The 19,356-nt window shown below is 47.5% G+C and overlaps 1 protein-coding gene across 3 annotated transcripts in view; it reads right to left on the minus strand.

Annotated features, from left to right (window-relative positions):
- Positions 1–19,328, minus strand: part of HDLBP (high density lipoprotein binding protein) — a 38,631-nt gene extending 19,303 nt beyond the window's left edge. The window contains exons 1-3 of one of the 3 annotated variants that reach the window (XM_066326088.1): positions 19,216–19,328; positions 1,086–1,153; positions 426–538 (exon numbers count right to left, since the gene is read on the minus strand). In XM_066326088.1, the coding sequence (XP_066182185.1) occupies positions 426–501 (76 nt within the window). In that variant the 5' untranslated portion in view covers positions 502–538; positions 1,086–1,153; positions 19,216–19,328. Of the gene's footprint in view, positions 1–425; positions 539–1,085; positions 1,154–5,058; positions 5,078–5,263; positions 5,339–19,215 lie in introns of those variants that run through there. The other 2 variants (XM_066326087.1, XM_066326089.1) reach the window with 2 other exon arrangements.
- Between the last annotated feature and the right edge of the window lie 28 nt (positions 19,329–19,356).

Below are 19,356 nucleotides of genomic sequence, written 5' to 3' on the forward strand. Positions count from 1 at the left end.
ACTTGTGCACTGGGCCATACCAAATGGGGCAGTTCACAGCTGGGAATGGATGCCAAAACCCATCACTGAGTCAGTTCATGTGGTCAGTGACCACCCTCAGCTCCTGGCTGAGCAAAGGGTGGAAACGACAGCCCAGCACACTGATCCATGAGGCTCTGGTGTAGCTCAGTGCCCCACTCTTGCAGCTGGCCCATCCTGGGGCTAAGAGCACTTAGCCAGAACTCTCTGAAGTGTTCAGACCCATCTACTCACAGCCTTGCATTGTGCAGCAGCACCACTGTGCTGCTGGGGGTGGAAAGCTAGAGTCTAGCAAAATACTAATTTAGGAAAGGAAAATGTACACTTTTGGGAAACCAGACGCATGGAGTGAGCTTGGGTAAGAGGTCTGTGCAGTCTGGATCTAGAGGCACATGACAGAAACTCACCTTTCACTTGCTGCTGAGCCAGGCCGCTGCGGTGTTCAGCAAAGCTCTCCTGGGTCAAAACTGCCACAGAGCTCATTGTCGACTTCCCACCCACACACAATCCGGGTATGCCACTGGAAGAGATGGACGTGGCAACAGTATTACCAACACCACTCAGGATGCACAAAGTCAGTCCAGGAAGACAAAGTATATGTTACTGAGCACTCTTCCAGCCATCCTCTTGAAAAGCACCCACAGGGGCCATTGGCTGTCCAATTTCCTTGTGGAAACAGACAGGAATTTAGGGGGGATATTTCCTCCCTACACAGTGGTCACCAAAACCAAAGCTCCTCTCTAAGAAGGCAGAGGATGTAACCTAAGAAGGTCACTGGAAAGGGGGACACTAAAAATTTTTAAAGCATACTCTAATTAATCTAAAGTACAGTCTCATTAATCTATTAATTATTAGTGGTGTGCAATTTTTACATGAGTATGTGACCTGGACAATCAGTCCAAGACCAATTGTGTAACCCTAGAGATAAAAGAGAAAGGATCCAGGAAGCTGCCTCTTCTTGAGAAACTTATTTAGGAGCGTGACTTAGGAAGACAGTCAGAAAGCCTCTCTGTCTAGCAAGCTTGGCAACAGCAAGATCTTTGGCTCTTCCAAAAATAAGAACTTACCAGCTAAATGGTCAGTAGCCAGAGAGTCCGTCCTGTAAGCTGCCTGTTTGTCAGCCTGCCAGCTTTTGCTTTAGAGAAAAAAAAAAAAAAATTAGGTCCAAGACAACGGAAAACACGATACACCTGTTACTGTAACTTCCAACACAGTACCACCTGTACTTTTCAAAGTTGCATCTTATCCAAAACACTCTCATACCCAGTTGCATCTCCCCACACATGACACCTGTCATGTTTTACTAGCTCTGCAGGCAGCGCCTCTATGGACTCAAACTTCACAGCAGAAGTCTGGAGTAGTTACTCTTTCACCACACCAGCCATCCAATATCAGGCAAAAATACAGTCAATCAATAACAGATGTTCAAGACATGAAATTTCAGGGTTGCAAGCAAGACCTTCTCTCATCAGAAGAGACTAACCAACTGAAAACCTGCCAACAACACTGCCATCAGTCACTAGTTAGGAATGTAGTTCAGTGGAGTTTGGGTGAATCAACACGGACATCCTCACAAACTAAGGCTAACACTCAAGGCTCTCTCTACACACAGCTGCTGGGCAGTCCAGCTCTGTGGTTTTTATTGCAGTAAGATCATGCACCAGACACCGAATTCTATCTCTAGGTCTAAATCTGAAAGTTGGAAAAAGAAAATTTACAGTGGTTTACATGGACTACTTTAAACGTGTACACAAGGCAGAACCAAGAAAAAAACCCCACATTGCTGGGAAGGGATTTCCATCTCCTGAATCTGGATCTCCGGATTTACTGAAAAAGCACTTAGGAATATAACTGAAAATATAGAAGCCAGTACAGTACACACATGGTCAGTTGTACAATATCCACATCCAGAGTCCCCCAGTGCTTCTGCAGAGCTTGCATTCTCCTAAAATCCAGTGCCTCTCCCTGCTCATGGGATAAGAGATCCCTCTCCCACACACATCCTGCAGTGCTGCTTGGACCATCTTCTGCATAGCAAACTTGATTGCTTTTCAGGAAAATGAGTTGCCATCCCTGACCTTCCAATGTGTTAGAAAAGGCTCTCAAAACCAGCATCACTCCTAAAAACGCAGCGTTGCTGATGGGATGTCTCACATGCTAGAGCTCTGATGCACTAAGGGAGGCTGATGGTGGAAGAAGGAAAGGAGGGAAGAACAGGGAGTGCAGTGATGCAACAGAGTCATATAGGCCTGATCTACACCTCAGCCAAGGCCATTGTTTTCCCCTACTCCAACATGCCTTTAACAGGCAGAAGGCAGCACAAACTGTGCTGTCAGAGCAATAGAGCTAATGCTACAATTAAGCCTGGAATGAAGCAGCAGGTACTGGGACAGCCAGTCATGCTGCTGAAGTACAGCTGCTGCAGCAATGCAGATCTCTGCAAGGCATTTGCTGTGTACAGAAAGGGTGGCCAGTAACCTGATCGTGGAGAAATCTCCTTGCTGTCCAGGGTTACGCCACAGTGTAAGACGTGGTTACATGTCCATGGCACATGCCTGCACTGCTCAAGCTGCTGCAGATCCAAGGAAAGCAAGTTACTGCCATGACACCTGTTCCAGACTGTCTCAGCAAGGCCTGCAGACTCTGTGGCAGCTCCTCCAGCCTGCTGGGTCACTAAAGAGGGTGCCACCACCTCATGGCAAGCTCCAAATGAAGGCAGGAGGGAGAAGCATCCTAGACACCACAAACAGCTGTCAAGCTCTGGCTGGAGTCTTGTTAAAGACACAGATGTGCTTATAACTCTCAGTTCTCCAGAAAACACCACCTGGCTAATCTTGCATGTGTTTTCCTCCTTAGAGGAGGAGGGTGAGGATAAGAAATCAGTGAACAACACCCAATATAGAACGGACTTGAAAGACACAACCTCAAGGCACAGCTGCTAGTTTCACTGTGTACACACTAGTTACAGAGATCTTCCTTGCAGCCTCCACCTCAGAGAGCAGCCAGACATTCAATGCAAAATCAAAGGGCAGTGTTTATCCATATGAATTTCTGCTTCGTCACCCATACAAGAAGCTAAGAACAAATACTCTTCATCTCTAGCAATCCCAAGCAGCTGGTATATAGTAAGCCTCAGGGATTCATCTCTGGCCAAAATCAGAGGCAACCATTAGAATGGCATTTTAAATGTAATGTCAAAACCAGCAGTTCAAGCACTGCATTTGGATCTTACACCTCCTTGGCTTCCCACTTAGGTTTTGAAACTAAGGTTACAGCTATGTCATGCCAGCGTGTAGCTGACTGGGTTAACAGGTTTCAAACTGCCTGGTTGATACACTGCCTGTAGCACGGGCCTTGTGCACCAGAAGTTACAGAAGTCTAGATCACACTTCAATAAAGAGAATGAAATAATCCTAAAAATAAGCTCCAGCAAGGGCCAGATTTAATCGAACAGGAAACATTTGTATGAAGAGAAACAAAGGCAAAGTCATGAGTTGCACTGCCAATACAATCAGTTCTGGTGGATGGAAATGTAAGTTACATGTTATTTAAAAGTATATTTAATAAAAAACATTACCACTTTGTTAATCCCATACGCTGAGAATCACATACAGCAATATGGCTGGGCTGGTTGTGGTAGTCACTGTCCTCTGTCAAACGTTCACACAGGACAATCTCTTAGTTAATGAGTGGACACAGATAAAAATACTTGTTTCTGAAAACCGACAGGGCTCCCTCAGGGATTGGAGGCCCAGGTCCCTTAGTTTTGGTGAAATTATGCTGACAGACAGCTGCTGTGTGGCAAAATGAAGTCTCCCTTCGTAGCGATTCCCGACTTAGCGCATCAGAGTGCAACACGACCGCAGCCCTGGCCGCGGGCAGCCCTGACCCATCCCCCATGTTTACTCTTCCACTAGAGCCGGCCCCGCCACCACGTCTGCTCTCGGACAGGAGGAGCACTGTGGCGGCCCCGCCACCGAGGACGTGCACCCGGCCGCGTCCTCCGGCCGGCCCGCTGGGGCAGGCAGAGAGAATGCCTCTCGGCGGGGCTGGGAGTGGGCTCCCCCGGCCGCGCTCCGAGAGCGGCACCGGCCGGGGGCTGCCTCCCGCGCGGGGCTGTCTGCACCCGGAGCCTACCCAGGCCCGCAGCGGCACCGTGAGCCCCGGGCCGGCCCCTCCGCTCGGCCCCGCGGTGCCCGGCCGAGGGGCGGGGGAGCCGCCGGGCCTCGCGGGCGGCGCCGCCAGCGCCACCTCAGCACTGGCGGCACCGGGGGCGGGGCGGCGGGGCGGGGCGGCGCCCTTAAAGGGCCCGGCGGGTCCCGCTGTCACCGCGCCCCCCGCGGGGCCGAGCGGGAGGGGGCGGCGGGGGCGCGCCCAGCGCACCAGGACCGTACGGGAACCGGGCCGGGGCGCGGCCGGTGCCACGGAGCAGCTGCAGCCCCAGCTCCGGCAGCCCCAACCCGCCGCGGCCCTGCGGGTTCCGGGCCGGGGGCGGCCGCATCAGGCGAGTGGGGGACGGGCGCTCCCGCGGGGCCCCAGTGACAGCCCCGAGCGCGGCTTTGCGCCTGCCGGAACGCTGTCGGTGACGGTAGCGCGGCGGCCACGGCCAGCTCTGGGCCCGGCGGTGGCACCTCCCACCACTTACGGTGGCCAGGGCGCTCGTCCTTCTATAGCCACGACAGGAGCGTAGCGCTCGGCCCCGCGGCCCGGGGCAGGCTGGGCTGGCCGCCGCCGGCGCTCCGCGGGCTGACCAACACCGGACGAACGCTCGCCGCCGGCCGCTTCGGCTGCTATCGGAATCAAACCCTAAGACCGCCGGGAACGGCGCGGAGCCGTCTCGGCCTGCGCCGCTAACCCTTTCCCACCGACAACGGGAACCACGCCGCGCCGCGACCCGGCCGGGCCGCCCCCATCCCCGCGCAGCCGAGCCTCCCCCTCGGCCCGGCCCCACAGGCCGGCGATAGGCGGCAGCTGCTGCCGGCCCGCACAGTCACGCCACCGCCGTCCGAGGCCGCGCCGCGGGGCCAGACATCTCCCCACCTCCCGCCGCCGGATGCCCTCCCTCGCCGGACTTTGCCCCGCTCGGCCCGGCCGGCGGGAAGTTAGCGCGGACTTTCCAGGCAGCGCCGACACGTCGGTGCCCTGGGGAGGAAGCGAGGCCGCCTCGGGCCGGGCCGCCCCGCCAGCCTCCACGTCGGCGCCGCTACCGCGGCAGAGGGGCCGCCCCTCGTCCCCCGTGACTCACTCCGGCCGGTGCCCGCTCGCCCGCCCTTCTGGAGAAACGGAGCGCTCCTGGGAGAACGGCGCGGCGCCCGCCCCGCCGCCTATATAGGCCGGGCCGCTGCCAATCCCCGGCTCGCACGTCAGCGGGACATGCCCCTTCCCGCTGGGGCCGGCCCGCCACGCGTGCCCTGCGCCGCCGGGGACGCCCCAGCACGGCCGAGCGGCCCGGGAGCCTGCGGCTCCGCTGGAGGCCCCGGTCCCGGCCGGCCTGCACCCTCGGGAGCGCACCGCCGCCTGCTCCCCGGCCGATATCCGCGGTACAGGCCCCTTCCACCTTCCCAGCGGATTCACCCCGAAACGCGCCTCCCGACCGCAGCCCGGCGGCAGAGGGGCTGGGGCTGCTGTAGCACCGAACCGCCCGCGGGCCCTGACCTAGCCCCTCCACGGCCCCAGAGCTCAGGACTACCCGCTTTGGTCAAGCCCGGTTCACACAGGATTAGTGAGCAGTGGCTCATGAGGGCTCCGATTAGCCTAAAAACCACGGCTTATAGAAGAGAGCGAGCACCTGGACTCCTGCCTGGTCCCACGAGCAGAGGGGGACAGCGAGACCCCAGCCCCAGGTGGCCCCTTGATCCACCTCCACCTGCCCAGACTGTGTCAGAGCAGCAGCTAGCCGAAGTGAGGCTGCAGGCAGGCAGAAGGGGCAAGGTAAGAGCAAGAGTAGGGAGGAAAAAAAGAAGAAAGAAAAAAAAAAAAAAAAAAAAAAAGAAGAAAACCAAACAAACCCACAGAACCCCCCCAAAACCACAACATACCCCCCTATCCCTGAAAAGTAAAACAAAACAAAACAACAACAAAAAAAGCCCCTTTTCTTATTCCAGTCTCGAATTTGGAAATGGGGAAGAGTGAAGGAGGGCAAAGGCAAACCAGCAAGCACAATACTCTCCTTTCCTGCATAGAGAATGTTTATTACTTTGTGCAATATAGATGTTTTAAATTATTAGTTCTGCACTCTCAGGGAACCAAGGGAAAAAAACCTGTCCCATCACTGTAAAAATACATCGAATTTGAACTGATTTTTGCACTAACTCATTTTCCTACACAGCATTAATCTCTCATAATTCATAACTTACACTTAGTGACTGTTTTTCTCAGTCCCACTTTGAAAGAGAGCACACCCAGATCCTAGCAAACAAAATGAAAGAAGCTGCTCTGTGGAGCTCTCACCACAAAAAATTGAGGTCGTTAGGATAACTGCTTTTGATTACATGCAGTAAATTTTAGAGATTTCATGTACTGTATTAATGGAAACATGGATGATATTTTTTCTTTAGTAAAATTATTACTTACTAATAAACATAAGTACATTTCTCCTTTTTAACTTATGGCTGGGAGGACAATCATCAAAGCACTTGAATTTTTTGACACAAACAATTTATAACTATAAAGATACTCTTGTGGGTGAAATTGGGAGGGCTGCTGAACAGAGAACAGTCAAGAACTGACACCATGCCCAGGCACCTCCATGATCTATCTCGCCCACCTCAGCCTCTCCTCAAAAAGCCTCTCATCTCTGTGAGGATGAGGGAACACCTCTCCAAGCATGGGGTTCTCCACAGAAAAGCAGCGACCACTGCTGCCACGTCATATTTGCTCCAGGAGCTGGCTCTGGCTGCTCTGACACCTGGGCTGTGGATGCCACAAGCATCTGTAAGCCCCACAAGCAGGCTGGTGCTTACCAAGGCATTTGGTGGCTCATGCCAAAGCAGAGCTCCAGGGACCTGGGCAAACCTCAGCACTTCCAGACTTTGGGCAGCAGCTGCAGTGCAGGGTGTTGTAATTTGGGACTCTGAACCTTGCTTAAGGTGCAGGATGCTTTTGCTCCCTCATGTTTATCTCTCCAGTGCAAAGCAGGCAGGCTCCTCTCAACACTCAAACTTCCTATTAACTCTAACATGAGTAAGTACCACGATCCCCTGTGTCAGGGAACCAGAGAAGCATCACAGCCTACAGCATCTTACCAAGGCACCAACATCATTCTCCCTCAACTCCACCTCATTATCTGGTTTAGCAGGGGCTCTCTGTGGGGACATGCCACCTTGTGCCTCTGGGATAACAGCACAGCTTTCTTCTGCTTTCTCTATGTAGTGCTACTGCAGCCATAGGTTGCCAGATCATTATGGATTTCTGGCTTTTATCACAGCTTCCTCTCCAGGTCTGCTTAAGAGGCAATCTTCCTCTGCCTATTGCTCTTCCTTTACATGCAGCTGCAATTGGTGGGAGGGAAGCCTGCCAGCCTCAGAAGCTACTGGAAGGCCTAGAGCACCTCATGGTGTGTCACCCTCAAATAATGATTTCTGCTGAAGGAAACCTGTCCTGGCTGTTCTCCTTAGAGGAAGATCTTCCACAGGGAAAGAGGTATGTGTATGGGGGGAAGAGCTTCCCTTTCCTCTCACGTTCAGTAAGTACATAAGTGTCCTTTGCATGGACAAGAGCACATTTAGAGGGTGCCAATGAGGCTTATTTCGATCTCCTGCTCCCATCAGTGCACTGACCATCTGTATTCCATCCCATATCTTTTCTTCAATGAGGCTATGGAGTATGGGCAGAGAGGGGTTTGCAGGGATTGCTTCAGATCTATTCTGTCTACTCACTTGCCCAAAAATGCAGCCTCACATTAAAAAATAAATTAAAAATACACTTGTCATGGAGATGTGTGTAACATGGCTACTCTATAAGCCAGGTGCAGGAAATTTTGGTAGCTGAGGGGAATGGAGACAGAAGAAGGTACCCAACCCCTTGATAAACACTAACCTACCACTGTCCCTCAACCAACCTGTATTTTGGCAGCACTACAACCGGCCTCAATTTCATGACTTGTTAGAACAACTGAGAAAGAAACCTCCCAAAGAGAACACCAAAGGGTGGCAAGAAAGGGTAAAGGATTGGGCAGTGCATAGTTTCCATGGCTTATCAGACTGGCAGCTCATATCACCAGTCTAAGGGAGGATACAGAAATGGGACCAGCAAAACATCAAACATGCACAGAGATAAAACTAACACCGAACTGGTTTGGGGCTCGGTTTTTTTTTTTTTTTTGGAACATGTGTTCAAACATGTGAAGGCAAGGCTGAGGAGTTAAGAAGCTTTCCATGATCACTTCACCCCAGAGCTCTTGGGGAAGGGAAAGGAAACTGCACCTTCAACTACTGGGGCAAAAAGGTTAGTCTTTCCTGGCACATCTACCTTCGGCTGAGCTGGGATTTTGCAAAGCACTTCTTCTAGCCTATTCGTATTTTCTGTTGTTATAAGAGAGTCCTATTTTTCCTGCCAGAAACAAAAAGCCTTATTTGGAAAGCAACCCAAGTACGTTCCAAAGAGTGTGCGCCGTGATTTTATTTCCTGTTAAATATAACTCCAGATTTCTAAAACTGTACAAATAAGCACCCTTTTTGTACTCTGGGTGCTTATCCCACACTCAAAAAAGAGCAAAAGAAGCTACCCCCTGAAAGCATCCATTTCAGCACATCCCTTGCCAGTGGCATTAAGAGAAAAGGGCTTGGGCTATACTTTGTATCACACTAGAAAAAGGAAGCAAAAGAGGATTCAGGATGCAGGGCATCCATGTATGTATGCCAGGGAGTAGTGAGGTTCTCAGCCAAAGCACAATACATGTCTCAGCTCTACAGCTATTGCTGTGGCTCACCAGGGGATCTTCCAACAGAACATCTGCATCTCTACAGAAAATCTCTGTTGAACTCAAGTTAGGAGTCAAACTACATAAATAGTTCTGCTAAGAGAGTAGAAAAAGTTTCATCATAAGAAATGGCTGAACATGAGTCCAAATTGCTTATGTCTTTGAGACTAGTTTTTACTTATTTACTATCAGGAAGAAAAGTTCCAGGGATGTGCAAATCAGACACCTATTTTCCCACTCACAAATCAGTGCTGGGAAGAAATGATCCTGTAAGTTAAATTCTGCTCCTTGGCTGTACTTAATGCAGCCCCACCACCTTCAGAGGCCCACTGTAAATGCCCAATTAGAGAATTATAGATAGAAACAGAAAAGTCTACCCAAGCCTAGACACTAATCCCAGCTCCAACCACTTAGTGATACTGTGAAGAAGAGAGGGTAGTGGAAGGAAGATGTGTGACTTATGTATGTTTGTCTCACACAGGAGCTGGTGGTATAAAATATAGGGTCCCAGGTGTGTGCTTGCCTTTCTCCTGATAACCTACATTGTTTATTGAGGGCAATGCTCTTGCAGGAACAGAAAAGCTGACTTGATATTGAAGGAAAATGAGAAAACTCAGCAAGGCTCTCAGGTAAATATGGGTGTTTGACAGACTTATTTCCTGGGCACTCTGGCAATAAAATTAGGCAACCATCAGCTAGCAAATAATATATACACTGCCCTTTGTAGCCTATCACAAGGTGCTCTATAACAAGGGACATGCAGAATAGGTAGGAAGAACAGGAACAACTTACTGGTGTGGACAGAGTTCTATTGTGAACAAGGATCATCAGGCTTTCAGACTGCTGGTTTCACACAGGGGCACTGAGAAAATGAGATTTACTGAAAAAAAAAAAAAAACCCACCAAAAAACCACCAATAAAGAGAATCAAGCTCTGCTTTTACATTTGCTGCAGAGGTGGCAAATTGACCAGCAAAATTCTCTTGCTTGCCCTGGCTGTGCACCCACATCATCTTGATTTTCTCTGTTCATTCATTATTTTATTTCAAGTTTTTCAGAATGCTGTGATTCTTGGATATCAGGTGCTGTGACAAAACAAAAGCCTTTTCAGAGATGAGGAAGGAAAGAAAAAAAAAAATCAGTGAATAGTTTAATAAAACCAATTCAAAAGCAAAGCAGAAGAAAACCACAGAGGACCAGTCTGAGTCTACTCTTCCACTTGCACTGTGAGAGAAATCTGATTTAACATAAACTTGGCTTTCAAGAAGTTGCAAAGGAGTGGAATTCTTAAGGAGCAGAAGTAAATTTCAGGCTCCTGGCCTTGGAGAGCCAATAAACATTTTCAGGAGGAATAAATATGAGGGATAAAAGTAAAATACGGTATCTTCCAGTTTCACAGTAAAGCAAACCACTGTTTTGACTCGAGAATGTAAAAAGTGATTCAGAAAACAAAGATTACAAATATATTGCCTGGAAAGTGGGAACAGCACAGAAATTACAGGAATTCAGAATATCTGGCAACACATGGAGGTCAGAGTCTCTGGGGCCTGCTCAAAGCAGGGTCAGATCAGGGCATTCAGGGCTTTCCTCACTCAGGTCTTGAAAACCTTCAGAGCTGCACAAACTTTCTGGGCAACCTATTCCAATACCTGACTATCCTTACAGTGAAAAAAGGTTTCTTACTTGCAGTTAGAACTTCAAAATTCAATGTTGGCTCTTTATGCTGATCTGAACACGCTTTTTAGTTTAAATTACCCCCACACTCTACCCTTATCACTCCCAGGTGCTTTCAGAGGGTTGCTGCAGCACTGTTTGCCATTCTTCACTGCAGAACAACAAAAATCTTCCACAATTAGCGAGCTGAGAGGTGCTTCCCAAAGCTTGCTAATACCCCAGTTAACCAAGAAACGAGGATTTTGGAGCTACTGCAGAACAAAGCATGCACTTTTTTTTTTTTTTTTTTTTTTTTCTGTTCTTCAGATGGAAACTTTCACTCTGCTCTTCTTTGACTACTGGGTTGAAGTTTTTTTGTTTACCTTTCAGTGTCTCCTGCTCTCTCTCCATTGGCCACTGCAATATAAAATGAACACGTGGCAATTTTTTTAAAGAAATGCTGCCAGCAACTCTCATCCATTATACATCACCCAGCTTGAAAAGGCAAGGGATTTGCAAGCCCTAAACTTACCTTTTTCCACATTAACTGTCATATACCGAGAAAATGTAAAGTCAACCGTGTCCCTTAGTTCAAACCTGTCATCAGAACCACTAAGACCCTCCTCCAGGTGCTCTTAAGCTGATGTTTTGCCGGCAGAATTTAAGGACTTGCTAACAGCAGTTTATAAAGATGATAACAACCACTTCTTTTCACATTGATTAGATAAATGTATATATATATAAAAAAAGAGGAAATAAAAAGAACAGCGGCAAACTAAATGAGACCTCCCCAAATGCCGCTTTTCAGGGGAGGAGCAGAAAAATTGCAACTTAAGCAAAAATGTAAACAGACATTTGGTTTTGTCCATTTTGCTTGGGTTACAGTTCTTTTTAATCTTGTTAAGCTACTTTAATTTGATGTATTATATAAAAAACCTCAGCAATGTTGTTCAGGGCTCCTTGAAATATCTTAAAGATTCTTCAGCTTATAATGTTTATTGGATAATGAAGACTCAAGAGAATGCCAGAGCTCCATTTTTATAAACTTCTATGTGCTCTGGTATGTTTTGCTCTGAATTCCAGCTTCCCAAGTCACACAGCTTCACAAGACTCTAATTCTGTAATTTTTATTTTTTCTTTATTTCTATTTTTCAGTTGCAACAAGCAGCTTGAAACGACAACCCAGAAAAGTCAGCATTATTGTGACAAACAAAACACCTGAAAGAATAAAAGCCTGAAACTTGCAAGGAGGGTAGTGCTTTGTTTGGAGCAGGACAGAACTATTTAAAAATGAAAAAACCCTACCTTCAGTTTGGCAACAATTCCTTTGAAAAAGCATTAAAGTAAATATCTGATTCCAAATGCCACTTTGGAAAAGCAATGCTCTGACACTCACTATTTAAGCACTGCCTTCCCTTTGTCCTATTCATAGCACATGCAACAGGGGCTCAGCACATCCACAGACGAGCACTAATTCCTAATCTCTACTAGGCCAAGCAAAAGGCTCTTCATGTGTTAGACAGAATTACATCACGGTGATCTAAACTGACAGTGAAAAACCCAGACAGTCTTCCCTTCCAAATTTCCAAGGCCACTCTAAGCCTGCTATGAAAGGAGAGAAAAAGATAAGGAGAATTATTCCCCCTAATTGTTACAAATAATATTATTTTACGCTTAAAATCCCTTTTCATAACTGAATCATTCCCAGTTCTACCCTGCTCATCTTTGGGCTGAACTGGAATAGGACACGAACCATTTTGGGTACAAATTTTTGTTTATATACTTCATGCTGCTCAGTCCTCCACCCACTTGGTTATTGCCTTTTGGAACAGAATGGTGTCCTGAGCAAGATGAGTTTTCAAATAAAATAGAGGGGTAATGTTTCCTAAATTTGGAAGAACTTCTAACCTTCTGTAAATACTCACTACTTGCTCTCATTTTACCCACAGCTACGCTGCAAGCAACAGAGCCATTTACTCAGGATTTTAATTTCATTAAACTATTTATAAGAGCAAGAGTAAAAACTCACTTTTAACCTTCTTCAATGCTACATAGCCAGCTCTACTTTTAAGCAACAGTCATATACCTATAATTTGCCATTCTCCAGACATTCCAAGGGTCCTTGTAAGACCAAACACCTAAATCCCAGCACGCTGCTTCACCAACTGCTGAAGTATTCACTTTGAAAACAAAGGCATATGCACCAGCAGGTCAACCATAATATATTCCCATTCCCACTCTCACTCTGCTTGCTCTGCTCTGGGAGTCGATCTTTTCAGCTTTCCTTTCAACTGCTCCAGCACAGGTTAACATTCAACTTTATCACTGGCACAGAGGTAAAAGCAAACTTAACTTTCTCCTGAGCCATGGAAACAGCTGGGGCCTGGTGTACAAGCAACAGAAGGCTGCTGTCCTCTTTAAGAAAGGCAGAAGTCAGGCAGTCCACACCATCTCCAGGGCCCACTGGAGACACTAAAATGCCTCCAGCTCCTGGGGGCAAGCAGTACTAAGTCCACTGCAATCACTCCTGGCCTCCTGCCCCACTGTGGCTTACCCTGGCTTGGCTTTGTCCCTTACTCCCTTCCTTTTTCCCAACAACCCATGTACCCGTCCCATGCCCGAGGTCCCTGTTCCAGCCACACAGCCTGCCCTAGGCTTTGTTTGTCACTCATCTTTGGCAAATAGCCAGTTTATTTTGTGAAATATCCAGTTCAATTGCCAGTGCCAGAAATGCAGGGAGAGACAAAAAACAAGAGACAACAAAAAAGCAGAAGAGAACCAGCAAGTGATGCTTCAGCAGGTGGAACCACTTGAATTGAGCACTGGCCGTCGAGGCAATGCTCCACTGAAAAAAGCCTTAGCAGATTTTTCAGCAACTTGCTGTAAAACCTTTGAAATACCAGTCAACCAAAACCTAGCATGGGTGGGGAAAAGGGACCAGGGAGTGATGCCTATGCTGTGTGCCAATACTTGGAACCAAGCCTGAAATTTGAATGATGTAAGAAGATTATTCCAGTTATCCAATCCCTGATGAAAAATATGCCAGAGGTTACCTTTGTGACAGTCAGCTATACCTGCCTCATGGTATTTACTGGGAGAGATGATACCAGTAACCTTCCTGTAAAACCAGAATCCTGATGTATGTCCTGGGGTCAGACAGCACTTCATGGGCTTTGAGAGAGATCTCAGCAAGCTTCAATAACAAAGAGAGAAGGCTGGGTCCTGCCTCCTCCAAACAGGATTGTAATAGTCAAAACATAATAGGGTTCCCAGTCTTTCCTCCTTAAAATCCAGTTATTTGCTGAGATGTTGTTGAAATCATAACTACAGCCCACAAGTATCAATTATCATGCTCTGAGGACTCCCAGAAACTCTCCTTCACAGGTATTTCTCATGCAGGCAAAAGATGTGGCATACATACGAGTTATATGTGTGGATACTTTTACCAGAATCACACTGACATACATTTGTAAGCAAGTTCCTTATAGAATTCTGTCTCTTGGTTTTGGTTTGTTTTCTTGTTTTAATGTTTGCTTTTTTGTCGGGGTCCTTTTTTCAGGGCAGAGGGATGGGTGTGTCTCTTTTCGTCCATTAATGCTAAATAAATCTATCCGTTCCATCCCTGAACTTCTCCCAAGTGGTTCTCTCATCACTGAAAAATCATCAGTAAAACAGCAGAACTGTTGCTGGAAAACAGTTCCAGACACTGTGCTGGAGTGTAAGAGAATCTGGTACTACTTTCATTCTGCATCAACAAGTAAACGCATTTTATTTTGCAATTAAATTAAATAACGTCATTTAAGGGAGGTCGCATAAATATGACTGTGCTATTCAATCCTCTCAAAGACAAAACTTTTCCTGTGAGTCACCATTTCTTTGTGTCTTGCAGCTACTAAACCAATCCCTTCCCTTCTTCTAGTGCTGTTTTTCCACTGAAGTTAAACTCATTATGACTTCCTCTAGATGAGCCTTTTGTGGATCATCTTTTCTCTCAGGTTTCTCCCTGTTTTTTTTCTGCTCGCTGCTTTGCAACTGCCTCTTTTGTGCCTCTAGCTGGACATAACTCCTTGCTCCACACAAAAGAGTAACATGCTTCCCTGGCTGCCTCAGCAACACAGCCAGCTCCCACAGGCCAGGCAGCTGTGGCCAAGGTCAGCCCTCTGCAGCCACAGGAGTACCTACGTGTACTTAAGTTACTCACGTGCTAGCATATCTAGCAATAATTTGCAAAATATTAGTAGGTATCTTAGAGGCTTGAAAGATCTACCAGGTGCAAGATTCAACAACACAGGACCAGTCGTGAGAGAGCAGTGAAGTCTAACAGCAGGATCAAAGAAAAGTATCCGCATTATCTGGCAGCTACCAGAAATGATTCCTAGACTTCTGCAAGACTGCTGGGAAAATATCAGAGCTGGGGTAGGTGATCCAAAGATCACCTAAATGAAGGAAAAACTAACTATTTGAGCTTTAACACGCCCTTTTTATCAAACTCAGAACATTAACACAACCTGTTTACTTCTCCTTGTTGCAATTAAAAACCTTAAATACAATAATCCTCTACCAACTCAGTTTTTTCCCTTGCTTCGGCTGGAACTTTTCCTCCTCATTTATTAATACATCTTTTTCCAACCTGACTTTCTGATTTCCTTCCACTAAAGTCATACCATGAGAGCTAAGGGGCAACATGAGCTCACAGAAGGAAGATGCAGAAAAAGATAAGTAGAGTCATTAGGCATTCAGGACTTTCTATTTAAGATGGGAATGAAAATCATAAGATTTTAATAGATTGTTTATAGCCTAAAAAAATCTGCTTTCTTTTAAAGCTAAAGGACAGATAAACACAAATTTAAATAAAAACATAAATATAAATACAAATCTCTCATGTGTAACTCCACATCCAGGATAAGCTAGTAACCCTAAATTGTTCTTCTCAATCTAGGAATTTCTAAAGTGGAAAGAACTCTTGAAACAAGTCCTAGATTCTTGACACACTCTACTAGATTATGGACTTAATGACCGGTCTAGCATGGACACCTGGAGGCCAGAGACCAGCTCCAGGTGTCCTGAGTCCTGTGAAATCCCTTCCCCAAGAGGCCCTGCTGACCAGCGCCCTCCCTCCCACTCCAAATGCAGTCTCACACGCCAAAATCAACACCACAGCCTCTGCAGGAATAACTTCTAGACCAAAGGCCTAGAAAAAACAGTAAGTCAAAAAAACCAACACATGAGCAAAGCCCAACAAGCTACACAACAGCATTCTGTTTTCAAAGGTAGGGTAATTAGGAAGAGGAACAGAGGCCTAATCCTGCAGCTGGGTTTTATCTCTCCTATCCCTTCTTTATCTGTTTTCATACTTTAATACAATAACGCCTACTTAATTCTTGCACAGACACATGCTGCAGAAGTTCTACAGGCTCTGGGCCTCTCAATAATGTGCTCCTGGACAAGTCAGACTTGCTATCTCCTGGATGAACACATCTCTCAGTCTGCTTTAAAAACCCTGTTGCAACTTCTTCAGTGGTGCACAGAATCCCAGAATCACAGACTGGTTTGGGTTGGAAGGGACCTTAACCACCATCCAAATCCCAACCCCTGTCACGGTGCGGGGAACCTTCCACTATCCCAGGCTGCTACAAGTCCTGTCCAGTCTGGCTTTAAACATTTCCAGGGATAGGGAAGCCACCACTACTCTGTGTACCTTTGTCAAGACTGTAACAACATTCCCATAAGGGTTCAAAACAGACACGGGAACACTTGCCAGTCTCATTTTTTCAATCTGAGGTTTATTTTAGAAGCTCTGCACAATATAGTCCTGAGGATTTCCGTTTGCAGAATTCCTGAATACAAAACAAAGTTGAACCATTGTTGAGTGATATTTTTTCAAAGAGAAACATTTTCATATAAATATGATACTCTACAGAAACCCACCATTCAAATTGTCAAAACCCTTCCAGCTATGTCAAGTGAGCCATTCATCCCTAAGGAGAGGTTTAGATTGGATATTGGGAAGCAGACAGGCTGCCCATCAGTCACCATCCCTGAAAGTGTTTGAGATGTATGGACATGGCACCTGGGGAATGGGTTAGTGGTGAACACATCAGTGCTGGATGAATGGTTGGACTGGATGATGTTGGAGGTCTTCTCCATCCTAAATGATCCTATGATTCTAACCACACACCTGCTTTCAGTCTGAAAATCTGGACTGGTCCCAGTGCCACTACTGACCACTGACCATCTGACCAGTACTGACTGGATAAATTACCTAAATTTTCACAGCAGCACAATCCTAAGTGCATTTGTTCCAGCTTAACAAGCTTCTGTATACTAAGAGAATACTATGCTTTGGAAAAGGCAGTATCACCCAGAATACTGGAACCAGCAAAACATTCCAATCCCCTTCAAAAAGGTGCAAACTGCACAGTTTACCTTGTCTGGGATGGCTCCCACCCAGATAACAGCTATGGAAAGCCCAAGGTTACAAAGCTCTCTTCTAACAGACCACACTGTCTTCAGAGGTAGCTTAATATTAAAAGGAAAAAGACTAGCTACTTGACCAAGAATAACTGCCCTTAACCTACCAAAATCAAGTTATTATTGTTACCATTACACTGTGCAACAACCAACAACAACATTATGATCTAATTCTGGTTCAAGGGGGAAACCTCCCTCGTCATCCCAATCTAGGTGAGACTAATGAAAAGGTAGGGACCATAATAACCTTCAAAATCATAAGAAGATGCATCAAATTCTTCACCCTATCAGGGAAAACTGAGGGAGAGGCAAAAAAAGCAGCCAACAGAAAAATTTAGCTTAATTTGCAACAAATGAGGAGACCAGAGTGTGCAACACACTATCAGCTGCAGACACACCAGAATGATCTACAAAGAACAAACATGGAACAATCTTTCATACAGAAGCTACTTGGAAAACTGTCCTTTGAGAACGATCAGGATTTACTTTGCAGCAATGGCAAAGCTCAGGCTGGCTGGTTACACTGCCTCTGCCACCCTGCAGTCACATACCACCAGTTAATGTTACTTTCATACCTGGTGAGAGCTTTTCCTGTGCCTGCCATTCTGACCCCTGTAAAACTATACTGTGGACCTTTATGAAAAAGATTGTGTGTTTCTGTTGTGAATGGCTCTGCCTATGATTTGGGCCACGCTTTATGAAAATCTATGTACAAATAGGAAGACTGATCTTTTCAACATCTTGAATCTAAACAGGCAAAGGGTTAGAGACACAGAGCCTTAGCAGACACGTAGCTACACACGAGGTTACTTCTTCCTTTCCTGCTTCACCTCTGATGTATGTTCCTTTACCACTGAGAGGGATACCAAACCCACATATGAAACAATACACGAAACACCACTTCCAAGTCAGATTTGGGGGAAAAAACCAAAAACACAAACCATACTAGAATCTGTTGTTTTCTAACTGAAAACAGTTGTGAGGATAGAACCAGTAGGAAAAATGGAGACTAAATCACTAGGCAGATTCTTCACTTATCCTACTGAACAGAAAACCTATGATAAAGTAATGCAGCACATATGAGTGTGCAGATTTTTCTCAGTCATTACACAACAGGATAAGACAAGAAATTACTTTTTCAAACACCTTGGGACTGAATGTTACTAATCTTAACTCCACAGGCACAGAACTGAGAGTGTTTCAAATTCTAAACGTCATGATTTCAAGGCCCTAGCCTCATCTTACAAGTTAACTGATTGCTGTATTACCAACATTTCCAGCACAACCTCCACTCTTGCTTCTTGTCTTTTGGCGCAAGAAATTACTCTTGCCAGTTATGAAACCTGCCCTACCGTTTGGGGAAAGCCATCATGGGAAGTGCTACTTATCATGTGCCATTTCAGCTACAGCTCAAGAATCAGCACCCCGTGCTTAACCCTCTTCAGGGCTGCTGGATTGCTGGATCATCCTGGTCTATAAATAACCCGAAATAAAACCACGTTGCTAAATTTCCCCTCGCATCATGCACAGAGGCGACTGACGTTACCAGCAGTGTCACAGGTGAGACCAAAACCCTCCCCCAGCACGGCCCATGGCGCAGCCTCAGCTTTCGGGAGCAGTGGGATGGAGATTACTGCACTAGGAGAGCCCTCAGCAGTCCGGGCCCGGGGGCACAGGGCAGGACACACTACCAACCAAAGGAGAGGGGAAGGCCATCGCTCCTTCGGCCACATCCCCTCAGCGGCGGCGCGGGCCAAGCCCCGGCCGATCCGCCGCAGGAGAAGGAAGCGGAACATGACTCATGGCTTTTGTCTGCTCCCGGGCGGCCCCGGAGCGCTCAGGCGGGGGAGCGGGGGGCCAGTGCCCAAGGCGGCGCTGGCGGCGGAGCGGGGCCTCGGGCGGCGGAGCGGGGCCCCGGGGCTCGGTGCGGGGCGCGCCGGGGGCACGTGGCCCGCGCTGCGCCAATGGCGGCGGCCGCGACCACAGAGCGGGGCCGGGCACCTACCGCACATCCCGCCCGCTGCCCTTCTCGCCGCTGCCGCCATCTTGCTGCAGGTGACAGAACGCGCCCGGCTGCCGCGCCGGGCCCGCGCCTTATTCCCGCTCACCTGAGGCTCTCCCGCCCCCGCCCTCCCGCGCCGGGCCCGGCATTACCTCTAGTCGGCCCGCAGCGAAGCCTATGCTGGGTACGAGGCCGACGGCCCGGCCGCCATCTTGGTGCAGCAGAAGGGATGTGCGTGACCTACAACATGCGGACGGCTCCGCCCCGTCCCAGCGGGTTGCTATGGCGATGGG

The sequence above is a fragment of the Sylvia atricapilla genome, chromosome 10 (genome assembly GCF_009819655.1).
Source record: "Sylvia atricapilla isolate bSylAtr1 chromosome 10, bSylAtr1.pri, whole genome shotgun sequence".
Classification (NCBI taxonomy): Eukaryota; Metazoa; Chordata; class Aves; order Passeriformes; family Sylviidae; genus Sylvia; species Sylvia atricapilla.